The sequence below is a fragment of the Manis javanica genome, chromosome 2, assembly GCF_040802235.1.
Source record: "Manis javanica isolate MJ-LG chromosome 2, MJ_LKY, whole genome shotgun sequence".
In the NCBI taxonomy this organism is placed as follows: domain Eukaryota; kingdom Metazoa; phylum Chordata; class Mammalia; order Pholidota; family Manidae; genus Manis; species Manis javanica.
The window spans coordinates 52,934,507-52,947,469 of record NC_133157.1 but is presented as its reverse complement, the minus strand read 5'-3'; the positions used below and the strand labels follow the sequence as shown (position 1 = coordinate 52,947,469).

At 43.2% G+C, this 12,963-nt stretch overlaps 2 protein-coding genes across 25 annotated transcripts in view; one reads left to right on the top strand and one right to left on the bottom strand.

Annotated features, from left to right (window-relative positions):
• NFIB (nuclear factor I B) overlaps positions 1–12,963 on the bottom strand; it is a 419,383-nt gene that overhangs the window by 219,115 nt on the left and 187,305 nt on the right. The window lies entirely within an intron of this gene.
• The window catches only part of LOC140847688 (uncharacterized), a 52,933-nt gene continuing 40,106 nt past the window's right edge, over positions 137–12,963 (top strand). For 15 of the 16 annotated variants that reach the window (XR_012127720.1, XR_012127714.1, XR_012127719.1 and 12 more), the window contains exons 1-2: positions 137–1,041; positions 2,574–2,691. Coding sequence is in view for 3 of the 16 variants with exons in the window: in XM_073228510.1 (XP_073084611.1) it covers positions 383–1,041; positions 2,574–2,664 (750 nt within the window). In the remaining 13 variants the exon portion in view is untranslated. The other variant, XR_012127722.1, reaches the window with a different exon arrangement.

The following is a 12,963-nucleotide window of genomic DNA, read 5'->3' as shown; positions in this document are numbered from 1 at the left end:
CTTTACTCCTCCTCCTCCTGCAAACGCGCATTCCTTTTGCACCAGCCTCTCCACACCCCCCGCCCCCCACCTTCCTCCTCCTCCTCCTCTTGCTTCTTTCTCTTCCCTCTTCCCTCTCGCCCTCTCTCCCGCTCTTCCTCTCTCCTCTCTCATTTGTTAAAGGTCTCATACCGGTGCAACGGAACCGTGACTCTTATTTTTCCAAAATAGATCATCTTTCCCCGCTATGGGCAGGTCTCGCACCCTCCCAACACCACCACACATACACACCCCTGAAAACCCGCCCTGAAAGACGTATTTCGGTGCTCGCTGCGGACTCCAAGCAGCGGGAACATCCGAGTGGGAGAAGCCCGGAGCCGGTCTGGGCCCAAGAAAGGAAGGAATGGAAAATTCCCTCACACCCAAGCTGCCCCGGGGCCCCGGACGGGGCGCCGACTCTCGCACCCGGGACGGGCGCGGACCGCGGGGCCCGCGGCTGAAGGGAGGAGGGGGAGGCCAGGCTGGAGGGGAGGCCGAGCGAACTTCGGCTCAAGTAGTTGGGGCGCGCCAACGCAGTGGGGGCGGGGTCCTCCAGGGTCCCCCAGCGCGGGCCCGTGCCCTGGGGCAGATCTGCAGAAGCGGCGCGCAGTGCTTCGCTGCGGTTTGCCGCCCTCCCTGGGGGTGTCCCGTGCACGTGGCCTCGCTCGGAGCTGGAGGACCCGGCCGCGCCGCCTCCGCCACCGCCTCCCTCTCCCTCCTGCTCCCACTCCTCCTCCAGCAGCCCGCTCCGTCCCCTCCTCCAGCAGCACCGCGGGCTCGCTCCCAGTCCCCACCCCCCGGGGCCTCGGGCGCCGGTGGAAAGCGGCTCCCTCCCCGCCGGGTTGCTGGCAGGGCGGGGCCGCGGCGCTCCCGGAGCTGCGGGGCGGGCGCGCGCGCGGGGTGCGTGTGCCGCTGCAGCCCTGCAGAAGCGACCGCGCCCGCCTCGCTCCTCCGCGGAGGGCCCTGCGCCCCCCCATCCCCGGCCTGGAGCGGCAGGCCCCGAGTGAATGAACTTGATTTTGGGTAATGTAAGGTTTGCCTTACACCCTTTCTGCGCGCGCGCACACACACACACACACACACACACACATCGCCCCCAAAATTCCGGTTTTCGGCATGGGGTTGGGGAGAAGAGGTGGAAGCAAAGGCTGCCCAGACAATGGAGAGAGGAAAAGTGAGTGCTAGGGTCTCCGCGTCTACCCAGCTGGGGGCGGCTGGGGCCGCCGGTGTAAGCGACAGACCCGGGCCCAGCGCGGGGGCTTCCCGGCTTCCAAGTGTACTGTTGGGGTATTTCGGAGCTCTGCTCTGATTCCCTTTTCCCTCTCTCCCTCTCGATATTTTCCCTCAACTTTCTCCTCTCTCTCGGTTTCTCCCGCGTCTGCCCACTCTCCCCCCACCGGACCTGAAGGAACCAGTGACTTTTTCCTTCACCAAGTGGGACTTATCCACATCAAGCATTTCACAACGACACATCAAGAAAGTAGGCAGGTTCAAGTCAACCATGAAATGGTCACTTTTTAACCCCGTCCTGTCCTCATTAGGGAAATGCTCAAACACAGTCCGTTTTCAAAGAGCGCTCTTAATGAGGCAAGCTTGCCAAGTCTACCAGCTGCAGCCCCCCTAAACTCAGAGCCCAAAGAAGAAAGGCACTGGCGGGTGGGGGGGGGGGAGCGGTAAGTGGAGGAGGCCAGGAGCCGGAAAGCGGTGGATCTGGGAAGACAGGTAAAGTCGGGGAAATTTCGAGAACGCCCCCGAGTTAACCCTTTAGGGTACACACCACTGGGAGCAGCCTCCCTACTACCTGGAGGCAAATCGTCTAGGCAGTATTCTGACAACGTTTATTTCCTTTGTGTGGGTCCTTTCTTCTTTTTGAAACGCCAGGATAAAGTTGACAGTCTTTATAGATGAAAGAAACTAGGTGACAGTCAGGGTGAGTCCAAATAAATACTCATTTCTTTCTGCGGAATGTTTAGGCAATCTCCTCTCAGATTTTTAAAAAAAGAAAAATTCCAAGCATCACTCTGTATTGCACTTTAGGCTGCATCTCTTCTCACCCTCACACCAGAGTCTAAGGGAAGGGGGTGGGGAGGCACTACTGATAATGCCAGCTTTAACTACTGGAGTTTCCCTCTGAACAAATATTCAATTTAACCGGAGTTAATTTACCATAAAAGACATTCCCCTTGGCACGAATGCACTCCTGTCCTTGAACACACCTCTTTGAATGCCTGGACTCTTACAGAAGCCATTATTTCGGGGTCTCTTTAAAAAGCCAGTGCCCATCTCCCTCTCCCTCTCCCTCTCCCTCTCTCTCTTCTTTCTCTTTCTCTCTCCCTCCCTCTTTTACTCACTCCCTCCACACCATACCACCCGCAGTGAAATTCTGGCACCCAAAGAGCGCTCCTTTCAGCCAGAGATCCAGAACCAGCCATTGTCCCCTGGCAAAAGAGGGCCAGTAGTGAGCCCTGGGCAAGTGTCTGCAGGCATCGCTACCCCTCCTCCTTTATTCGTTTCCCTTACCAACAGAAACCATTTCCTTATGCCACCAAAACTAGGTTGAATCCAAAAGTTTTCACAAGCTTAAGAAAGAAAAAGAAAAATTGGCAAGTATTACACAGAAGAGTCCACAAAGCTGCCACAGCTTGAGGGGTGAAGAAGCAGCGACAGACCCAGGTAAGACCCCAGAATCCGGGGGCCTCCCAGGTCTATCACTTAAGGATTCAAATCTCTTTCAGATGCTTCCTGTTTGTAGGGAAACTCTGGTTGGGTACAGTTTGATGAGCATGTAGGATGCTTGGTAGTTTGGGGTTTTGATTTGTTTCCAAGAAAAAAGAAAATGAGAAAGGAGTAATGATAATGTAGGGAAACCAAAAGGGAAGAAAGAGTGTGTGAAAAGCAGAGACATCTTGGAAGGCTTCTGGGGTGCTCAAGTTATATGGCTGTGCCCATCCTCTCGGGGGCCCTGAGTGGGATGGCTGACGTCTCCCCAGTCAATGTTGTCCAAATGCCAAGGTCACTAGGTCACTGCAGGCCTTCCCAGGATGAACTCTAAGAGAGCTCTTTGTAAAGGGGGACTAGTGGATTTGGGGGTGTGGGACATCTGGCTTCTCTCAGCACACTTGTCTACTATCTTTGGTTTGAGAAATACCAACCTTTTAAATCCCGGGCAGAAGAATAGAGAGGAGGAAGTGAGAAAGTACATACATTTTATTCACTTTCCCTTTTTTCTAGTGTGTTTGTCCCATCACATTAATATTGGTTTTAAAGTGTCTCTGAAAAAACTTCTGATACTATCAAAATGAGCCAAACACTTCTTAGACTTTGATACTTACCTCTCCTAAACTCTGTTCTCTCGCTGCCATGCTGAAAGGGTTAAAGGACTGGTATGACAGCCCGATTCATTTACCCCAAAAGCTGGCTTCAGAAGCTGGAAAGAAGTGAGTCTCCTGCAGCAACAGGAAAACCTAATGTTTCAGAATTGCTGAAGAGCTTCTCCCTACATCACCTATTCCCTGCCACCTTATAGGGGAAAAAGTTTTCTTTTTTGACATAGTTTTTTGATTTCAAGAGGGAATGACAGTGCTTCAGGTGACTGGATTTTTCAAAACTCAGTTGTATATTTGAAAAATTATTCAGTGTTACTCATTTGGAGCCTTTCACTGACCTCCAGAGAGGAGCTTGACATCTCAAGTACCTCCCAATATTGATTTTCTTTTATCCTTCTCAGTTCTAAAGAAACTCAGTGACAGGTTGGAAATCCAGGGCAGTTTAGGGAAAGGTTTCTTGGAGCTTAAGAAAGCTGTCATTTTCAATATACTCGATGGCTTTTTCCGTTTTAGCTCTTGCATGTGATTTGAGGGGAGGCCCAACAATTCCACACACCCTGGCTGCATCGCCAATATCAATATTTTAAAACTAAATACAAAAGAAACAGATGACCTCCTGACCCTAGGAAACAGGCCTGTAAAACTGCAAGTATCCACAACACCATGCCCAGGAACTTTGTTTCACGCAAATGGATCACAAACATCAGACATGTATAACAATTTTATATCCACAAGCAGAAACACCAAAAATCCACACAAAAATACATATATAAATAATGAGCAAGTACTGAAATTGCCTGTACTTGATGAAGATTGCTAAATCATGCCCCGCTCTCTCAGCCCTTAAACTACTACTGTCAAATGAGGGTTAGTAATTTTTCCCTACCAGAAAATTCTCAACCAGTTAGCTTCCCCACCCCCATTGCCTGCACTTTGCCTTTCACTGAAACAAATAAATAGCCGTGGACCTTTTTTCCCTCCTCTGGGAGCTGTTTGGTGTCCCCTGAGGACAAAACTAAATGAGAAAAATGATGCTGTTAATAATGTCGCTGCTGAAATGCCTGTACTTGACTGTTTAAAAAAAAACAAACCACCCCACTACAGAGGGCCTACACTTCGGGCACATTTACAAGCTACAACTGAACCTGAACATTGACTGGGTCAGGTTCCTTTATTAGGATTAGCTGGGTTCCACTTCTCCACAGAGATGAAACCAGTTCAGCAATAGAGATTCCCAGCATCTGCGGACATTTGCTCCCTGGGTTACTAAATCAGCAGTTTTCCTGTAACTTTTGTGTGAAGTATTTAAAACTTTGAAAATCCCAGCAATAATTGCCTTGCTTCCCTTACAATACTTTTATAAGTTACTTACATGCACACATAGTCGCTTCTCTGCCGGTACTGAGCTGTAGTTATGGTCCTTTTTCAAGATAACTGACCTTTAGAGTAAAACTATACTATCTTTTTATTTTGATGTATGAACTGGCTTTTACTACTCTTTACATATGCCTTTGTGATATGGAAACAGATCAGTTTTAAAGAGATGTTGAGAAAGCTTTATCCAAAATGGCCAAGTAGTCTTTACATTCTATGTTAAGAATTATACAAAGTGCATGGCAAACTAGCTCAAGCTTTCTGCTCCTTTCTCTAATTCTTCCTCTGAAAACTGCCATTCTATTTCAAATCAAAACAATACAGAACAACAGAATTGTGCATTTTAAGTTTCAAATTAAAAGTCAGCAAACAGTTGCATAATTACAAAGTGAAAATACACACAATTGGACCTATACAAAATACATGTTCACAAACTTTAAAAATATTTTGGCAACACGGTAATTTAATAAATTTCAGAGCAATAATATTGTCAAATTATATGATGTCACCAAGTACAAAAGCAAAGTTACAGATGTTTATGACATCACATTCACTCATCATTATGCTACTGCTCAGTCTGACCATATTAAAATTAAATGAATGCCGATGTCTGCTAAAGAATAAAAGGAATTTATTTTTGGACATCAAACAATGAAACTGTCACCATTTATTGTATGAAACACTCAGCTAATCAATTTCCTATTAAAATAGCTTTCAACAATATTCAGCTTTAAAATTCATCAGGGCCAGTAAAAACCTTTCCCAGTGCACAAGAATGCAGTCCCAACCACGGACGATAATTACCCTTCTAATACTTTTATTGCACAAGCACTTTTCCTGTGGTCCCCATCAGTTAGGCAGGAATCTGCAGTATATTGTATCAGTGAGTTGAGTGCTTGACCTTTGCCCACATATGTTTTAATAGGGACTTTTCAGCACTGGAGCTTTCTCCATCTCTCATGCCTTTAAATGAAAACATCAAACCTCAAATGTAAAACTGGGAACCAAAACGTTTTGTGTTTCACAACTCTTTGCAGTTTTTACTTAGGCTGCTTAAAGGTCAGCTTCATTGCTGCACAGTATTTCCCCCCATACAGTAAATGCACTCAAAAGTCACACTAATTCTGATTCTGATTAAATCTTGAGCTCCCCAGCAGATACACACATGCACACTGCTTATTTATACGTGCATTCTTGTCTAACCACAGAAGCATGTGTGTATGCCTTTCTGGATTTATTCCATTTTTAGGGCTGATTTAACTGTCTGTTCAAGTATGGGTTCAAAAGTTAACTTTTTCCCTCCTGTTGGATAGTTAAAATTACAAGGATGGTGCTATAAGATTCATTCAAAGAAACTTAGAGTTAATCTTGTGTATTTTGGCGCCTTTTCCCTGCCAGCTACTGTACTTGGAGATTTTGTCTGTCCCGTCTCAAGTTCAGTGGCAGTTCGTTCTTCTAACCAGAGGAGAAGATGGCCATGTTCACAGCCCTAATAATAATTCCAATCACGCCACTTCGGCATCTTGTGTCAAAGTCGAAACTGGCTTCCCTGCCCCCTTCAACCTGAAAGCTGCCAAGTCCTCACACACTCTGCATTCAACCACAAGCTAATGGATGGGATATTGTGCATTAAAATGTGTCCCAGACGTACTGGCGAAGAGAGGACAAGGGGACAAGGGAAAGACACACACACACACAGACTTAGGCAGAGTGGGGGGAAATCCTAGAGCAAAAACAGCAGGGCTAAAAAGAAAAAAAAAAGGTCTTAACAGAAGTGGGAAGAGAGATCCATCATAATTTTTTCCAAGTGGGGGGCAGCAGGAGGAGGGCTAACCATTTGATCCTGCAACTTCAGGGAACAAGGGGTTGGGGAAACTAAACTTGGGAATGGATATTGATTTTTAAAATGCCAACAGCACCTGTCAGAACTAAATAGTACTTCCCTCACTTTAAAAAGTTTCGCTTTTCAATGAGAATATGCAGTGAAGTATCGCGTGCAGGCGCATTCACCTTAAAGTGAAGAAATAATGCTGCAAAAAGAGAGAATGAGCTACAAGATACACTTAAGTATGATTTGTACATTCTTTTTCAACATTGGGAGGAGGGGTAAGAGTAGGGAGCTGAAGCAGGGAAAATGCTACATTCCACACTGTTTGAACTCACAGTGTGATCCACTGATGCCCTCCATAAACGTGTGACACATATACTGAAGTTGCCAAAACTTAAAAGAAGTTGTTTTTTTCTTTTACATTAGGTCTGGAAACCTGTGAGGATAGGTCAACCTGTAAGGCAGAAATGACATTTAGATGAAACAGTTACTTTACAATGCACAAGAAGGAAAAAAAGTCAGTGTCTAGGAAGGGGGTGCAAAGGACGAACAAGACAAGCAAATAAAATCCATCATTTCAAAGCCACGTACCATCGCACTGTATTGCAAATAAAAAGGGTCTTGAATCTGTTAAAACCCGGGCCGCAGACTTCACACGTCTCGGGTACAGATTTGTGGTTTTTCTCAAGGGTTGTTTTGGTGTCGCTTTTTGTGTTTAGTTCGGAAAAAAAAAAGGCAATCCAGCAGTAGTCTTTTATTTTTTTAATTATTATTTCTGCAATGCCACGGTTCTTGCCGGCGAAGAAAAGGCGGTAAAAGTCAAGTCTAAGGGCAGCAGCCCTCTGTTTGGATATCCGTTTTTCCTTCCTTTCACTTGCAGAAGGCTGTTTCTCGCGGTTGACTTGAACGCCGTCCAGAGTGCCGCGTGGGTGTGTGCGTGCGTGGTAGGTGTGTGCGGTGGGTTTGATGGTCGCTCCAGCAGGGCTGCCCTAGAGGTGGGGGCCGCCTTCCCGCCCGGGCTCGGGGCGCGCGGGGCGACTCAGCCTGCGCGGCCGTAGGGTCGCGCGCTCGCCCCCTCCCCGCCCTCGGATTGGCCTCGCCGGCTGCGGGGCGGCCCCGGAACCGCCGCGGCCCCGGCTCTCTCCGTCTCCCGCTCGCCGCCCGCCCTGCCCCGGCCGCCCCGGCGCGCGGGAAGCGCGGCTCTTCGCTTCCGCCTGGCGGCGGGAAGGAAACCGAAAGGAGGAGCCGGGGGCGGGAGCGCGGCGATGCATATTCATCAGGGCGCCCGCGGCGGCGGAGGCGGGAGCGGGCCCGAGTGGGTGTGGCGGCCTGCACCGCGCGGGCGCCCCTCGCGAGTGACCGGTCGGGTCTTTGTGCCGCCCGGGGGCAGGAGCGCGCCGCCGGCCTGCGGGGCAGCACCGTCCGCTCGCCTTTGTGCTCCCCCGGTCGGGGGCCCGCCCCAGTCGTGCGGGAGAGGGGAGAGGGGAGCGGGGCCCGACAGCCGCGCCAGTCCCTGCACAGAACGATGAAAATCACGGAATTCGTGTTACTCCTTACTTCCCACCACGTTGCTCGGTCAACTTCGCAAGGCCACGGTTGTTTCCGTGGAAGAGGAGTTCCGAAACGTTCCTCACTAAGAAGCATTAAAGCAAAACAGCCAGAAAGAGAGCACTCTCGACTTCTATTATACCCATCCATGTGAATGTCAATAATTTAGGGGTATGTGGAAAAAAATATCAGCACCAAAGAAATAGACAACCACTGGGTCCAAGAAACAAATACTCTACGTAAGATTGGATAATGAGTTAATGTTCACAAAGCAGGTTTAGTTCAGATATTTTAAAGTTAAATATATGTAGGTCTTTGCTTACTTTTTAGTGGTCCAATTATTTTCATCTTAAGCGTCCGTAGTGTGGTAGAATAATGCTTACCGGTTCAATGAAATGATCTAATTCTGATTTAAAATTGAAGTATTAAAAGTAAAACACTAGCCCTGAATTTACTTAGTACCAACCCACATGTGTTTAGAAAAGATTTTATTACAGAGATCCTGACTAATTATGTAATTGCACAACAGACAACAATAACTTCAAATATCCTCTAAAACCCCTGTTCAATTATGTGATTAGCAGTGGGACCAGAATAGCTCCCGATGAATTGTTCCTATCTTTCTATTAAATGTGAACATGTCAGTGTTTTAATCCCAGTTATGTTTACCCTCAAAGTCCAAGAAAACTTAAACAATATTGTTCAGGTTCTTAGTTCCAATAATATACATTATAAAACAAAGAAGATACTTGGCTTCATTACATAGAAAATTTTTTTTTCATATATGTATACATAATTATTATAGATGATTGTATGTGAATAATATACATACCTATTTTCAATGATAATAAATGGAAAAGTAAAAGTTGGATTGACCCAACTGGACTTTGGAAAATGCCAAATTTAAAAATGGGTTATTTAAACTGAAGGTTTAACGGTTCCCAACGTCCCCTCCAAAAAAACAGAACTAACACAGTATGTATCTATATAGCTTTCAGAAGAGAGATGAAGGATGGAGATATTTACACACACACGTATGTATGTATGTATGCATTTCCACACTCAGCTATAACTTCCCAAGGAAAATTAATTTGTAACGTCTATCTTGTTCCAAGTTAGGTAATTTTAACCACTCAGCTAGTGCAGCTATAATTCAGTCTACCAGGCAGTCAATTCAAGTGGGTAACAAATAGATCTATTTCCATTCTAGGATTTCCTAATAATAGTTTCATGGTTAAGTAAATCACATTTAGCACTAAGAAATCAAATAAAAAATACGAAAATTCAATGCGGCTAAATTTTTTTAAATTGTTTATGGCAAAGAAGGAGTGCTGAAAAAGGGCACTGTTAACAATTTCTAAAACTTTTGTAAGTGTGCCTCAGAAATTCTGCTCTCTAGTAATTATTTGAAGTCCATAGAAGAGTTACCAATCCTTCCCGACATCTATTTCATGCAAAGGAGAAATAACACTATAGAAAGACTCCAGTTTTGTTTGGGGAATATCCTAGGACACTAAAGGAGAAAAGAAATAGGAAGGGAGAAAAGAAAGGATTTCCTGTTTGTCGTGGTGACTTGGATGAATATAGATTTAGTGTCACCTATCAGAGGATTTCTTCCTAAGCATATTATTTAGTAATAGAATGTACCATTGTATGTCACAATCAGCCTTTCATACATTATCTTTATTTGCATGTCATGTTTCTTTTGACATGTGAAACTTACGAGACTACTTATACTGATCAGTCTTCTGTCAAGTATGTACGCATATGATCATTAAATGATACCCAAGGTATATAAAATAAGGAGACCAATTTTCAATCATGCCTTAGAAAAATTCATTTCACTAACTCCTAGTCACCTTAAAGAGGTGTTGCTCCACAGTCTTTTAATGCTCCAATGATCGAGTTCAATTTTCTGGTTTTTGGATTTTGTGATGTAAATAAATATGCAGAAATTAGGGAGTATTTTAAAATAAGAAAACTTTCTAAACTTTTTAAATTAAAAATATCTTGGTTAAAAGTCTTTCCTGGAATATAATTAAGGTCCAATATTATAATGATCTTTTTAGAAATTATAATTAATTATTCTTTTAAAAAAAAAGCAAGGACTGTCCACCATTATTCAGACATTTTGGCCCTCTGACACATCTAACTGAAGTGATTCCAGTAGAAAGGAAATTTTTTTCTGCCTTCAGTTGTAGGCATAACTCATTCCTAAAAACTTACTAGAAGATTCGTGAGTACACTGACACTTTAGATTTTCTGGTTCTGCTGAAAGCCAATAACTTGGTAATGCAGTTTCTGTATGTTTTCTTAAAATTAAGAATTTTTTAAATGTACTAGCAACATCTGCATGTGTTTATCTTTGAGAATAATCACTATATAATTATTTCTAAAAGCGTGCATTATTACAATGCTTTATGTCATAATTTAAGTAATTCCTCTACCCCATCTAAACCAGTAATTTTCAGTCATTACCCCACAGGTGTTTATTTTATCTTACTTCTTTATTTCTCAAAAATACAGGAAGTGTGTTTTTCTTTGTTTTTTTAATTATTAAGGGTACATACTACTTCATTAGACTATTACATTTAGTCCATTATTATGCTAGCATTTGTGTAAATTTAATGTATATTACAAAGACAATAGAATATTTAAGACTTAATATGAAATAAAACATACCATCTTAAAACAATTGGATAATTGTATTTTAGAATTTAAAAAATGCATAATGTATAAGCCACATTTGTATTTCATATTGCCTCCAGGAAATAGTTTCAATTATTTCTTAATTACTGAAAAATATTTAGAGTTGCTTAAAGTAGGATATTTATAAAGTGCCAACTCCTGCATTTTGTTGGAGTTTTATAGGTGGGAGCTCTCTCTATACAACCTTTATTGAGGAGAATGCATATATAGTATTGTTACATAAAAACAATACCCATATATAAACAACAGCCTCTGGTAACTTTTTATTTCTCATTGGTTAGAGCAGTCTTGAGCTGTAAACCATTATGTCTGCTCTTTAGACATTGATTATAAAAATAAACAGTGTATTTCCCACAAGACATAGTAGCTCATCATACAGAACTTTATCTGTGGAGAAGACTTTAAGAGATGACCAGATAAGCCCTTCCAATCCAGTCAAAACTCCACACTGCCCAGGACAGACACACCAGGTCATTTTCCAACCATTGAGAGTATGGGTCCAGAAATAAATATACCCATGCAGTGTTTTTTCCTCTCACTGACTGCATGCTGCACCTGTGCACACATATATCTGATGACATCTGCTAATATAATAAATCTCAAGTGGTTTGTGGTGTCATCAAAAATCTGAGATGGTGGTATGGCTCACACCAGGCTATGGTCTGGTTAGATTTCACAGGCTACATGGAGACAGACTCATTCTGCACACAAACCAGAGTTTTTCAAGAGTAGGTTAAGGTGGTTTACCAAAAGAAAAAAAGGAAAACCTCTAGTTGTGACTCAATGTGTGGAAAATCTGCTCTCTGATTCAATGGTAATAAATCAAGGATGTCTCCCATCTCGAAAAAAATCATTTTTATCTCAATTGTTATGAATTCTCAATGTGAAATATCAACCTTTCTTAGTCTACTTATGTTTTCAAGACTTACTTTAAAAAAAACTATAAGCAATTAAATCTTCATGTCTTGCTTACTTATACTTTTACATAACTTTAGAATTTTAACCATCAAAATGCCCATTAAAAGAAAACAATAAATTTGAGTGAATTTAGGCTGTAATGATGATTAAATTGAGCAAAAAATAAAAATTGTTTTCTCAAGAAAATTTTCTGGATATTTTGTGCCATATGTAAAGCTTCTAAAACAACAGAATCACTAAGGTATTTTTTTTTTAACCAATCTCAAAAAAACAGAAGCATCTGGCAATCCAGAAATCGATGAGGCAACAGGATGCAAGGAGGCGCTAGACAGTCCATGATCCTTCAGTACACTCCTGGCAATGGACCATCCTGCCTTTTGCTCAGTGGGCATTTTTAACAAGAAAGTGAATGTCAACCCCCTGCCTCTATATCCTGTGGCTAACTGTCCTCAGTGTCAGTGACTCTTCTTGGCATATCTAGAACTTGGTGGTATCATTTCAAGTTGCCCACTACTGGAGAAAGTCAACAACCACATTTTGTGTCTTTATTTCATAACTAAGAAAGCCTAGATGCAGTCTAGGGGGCAGAGGAAGAATGCAGTCTTTCTACAAACATGCATTGCATGCTTAGGGTGGGTCTGGACCTGGTGCTAGGTGCTACCATGCAAGTGTGGGTAGATTTTTTAGGATTTTTGCATAGGCGATACAAAGGTTTTCCATTCCTTTGTGCTAATATTCTCTTGGAAATTTGTTTAGAAAAGAGTAAGCTTCCCACTGGTGTCCTGAAAGCTTTCAAATAAACATACTAAATTACCATCTTTGGTTTTCTGCTCACTTCATGGGTAGTTGAAGTGGGTTTGTACAATGAAAACAGTGTTGAAAGAAAGCAAAGAAGAATATTGTTAGGGCAGTAAGTGCCCTTCCCACCCCACCTTACCTGCTGAAAATAAAACAAAACCCTCATATAAGGTAGTATTGCAGCCAAACTAACAAAGTTTGGAAACTTTTGATACCATGAACCTTCATGATGTGGGAAGTATTTTTATAAACAACAGGAAAAAAAAGGAAAAGCAGTGTTAGATGGGAAATTTCAGGCATACAAGGTTTACCCATGTGCAACTAATACCACCTTCTTTTAACAACTTACTGGTTAAGAATGGGTGGCAAGCAAAAACAGAGGTCAGGGTAGAAATTTAAGTTTCAGGAACATACCTACTATCTTCCTCTCCCTTTTTTATCTTC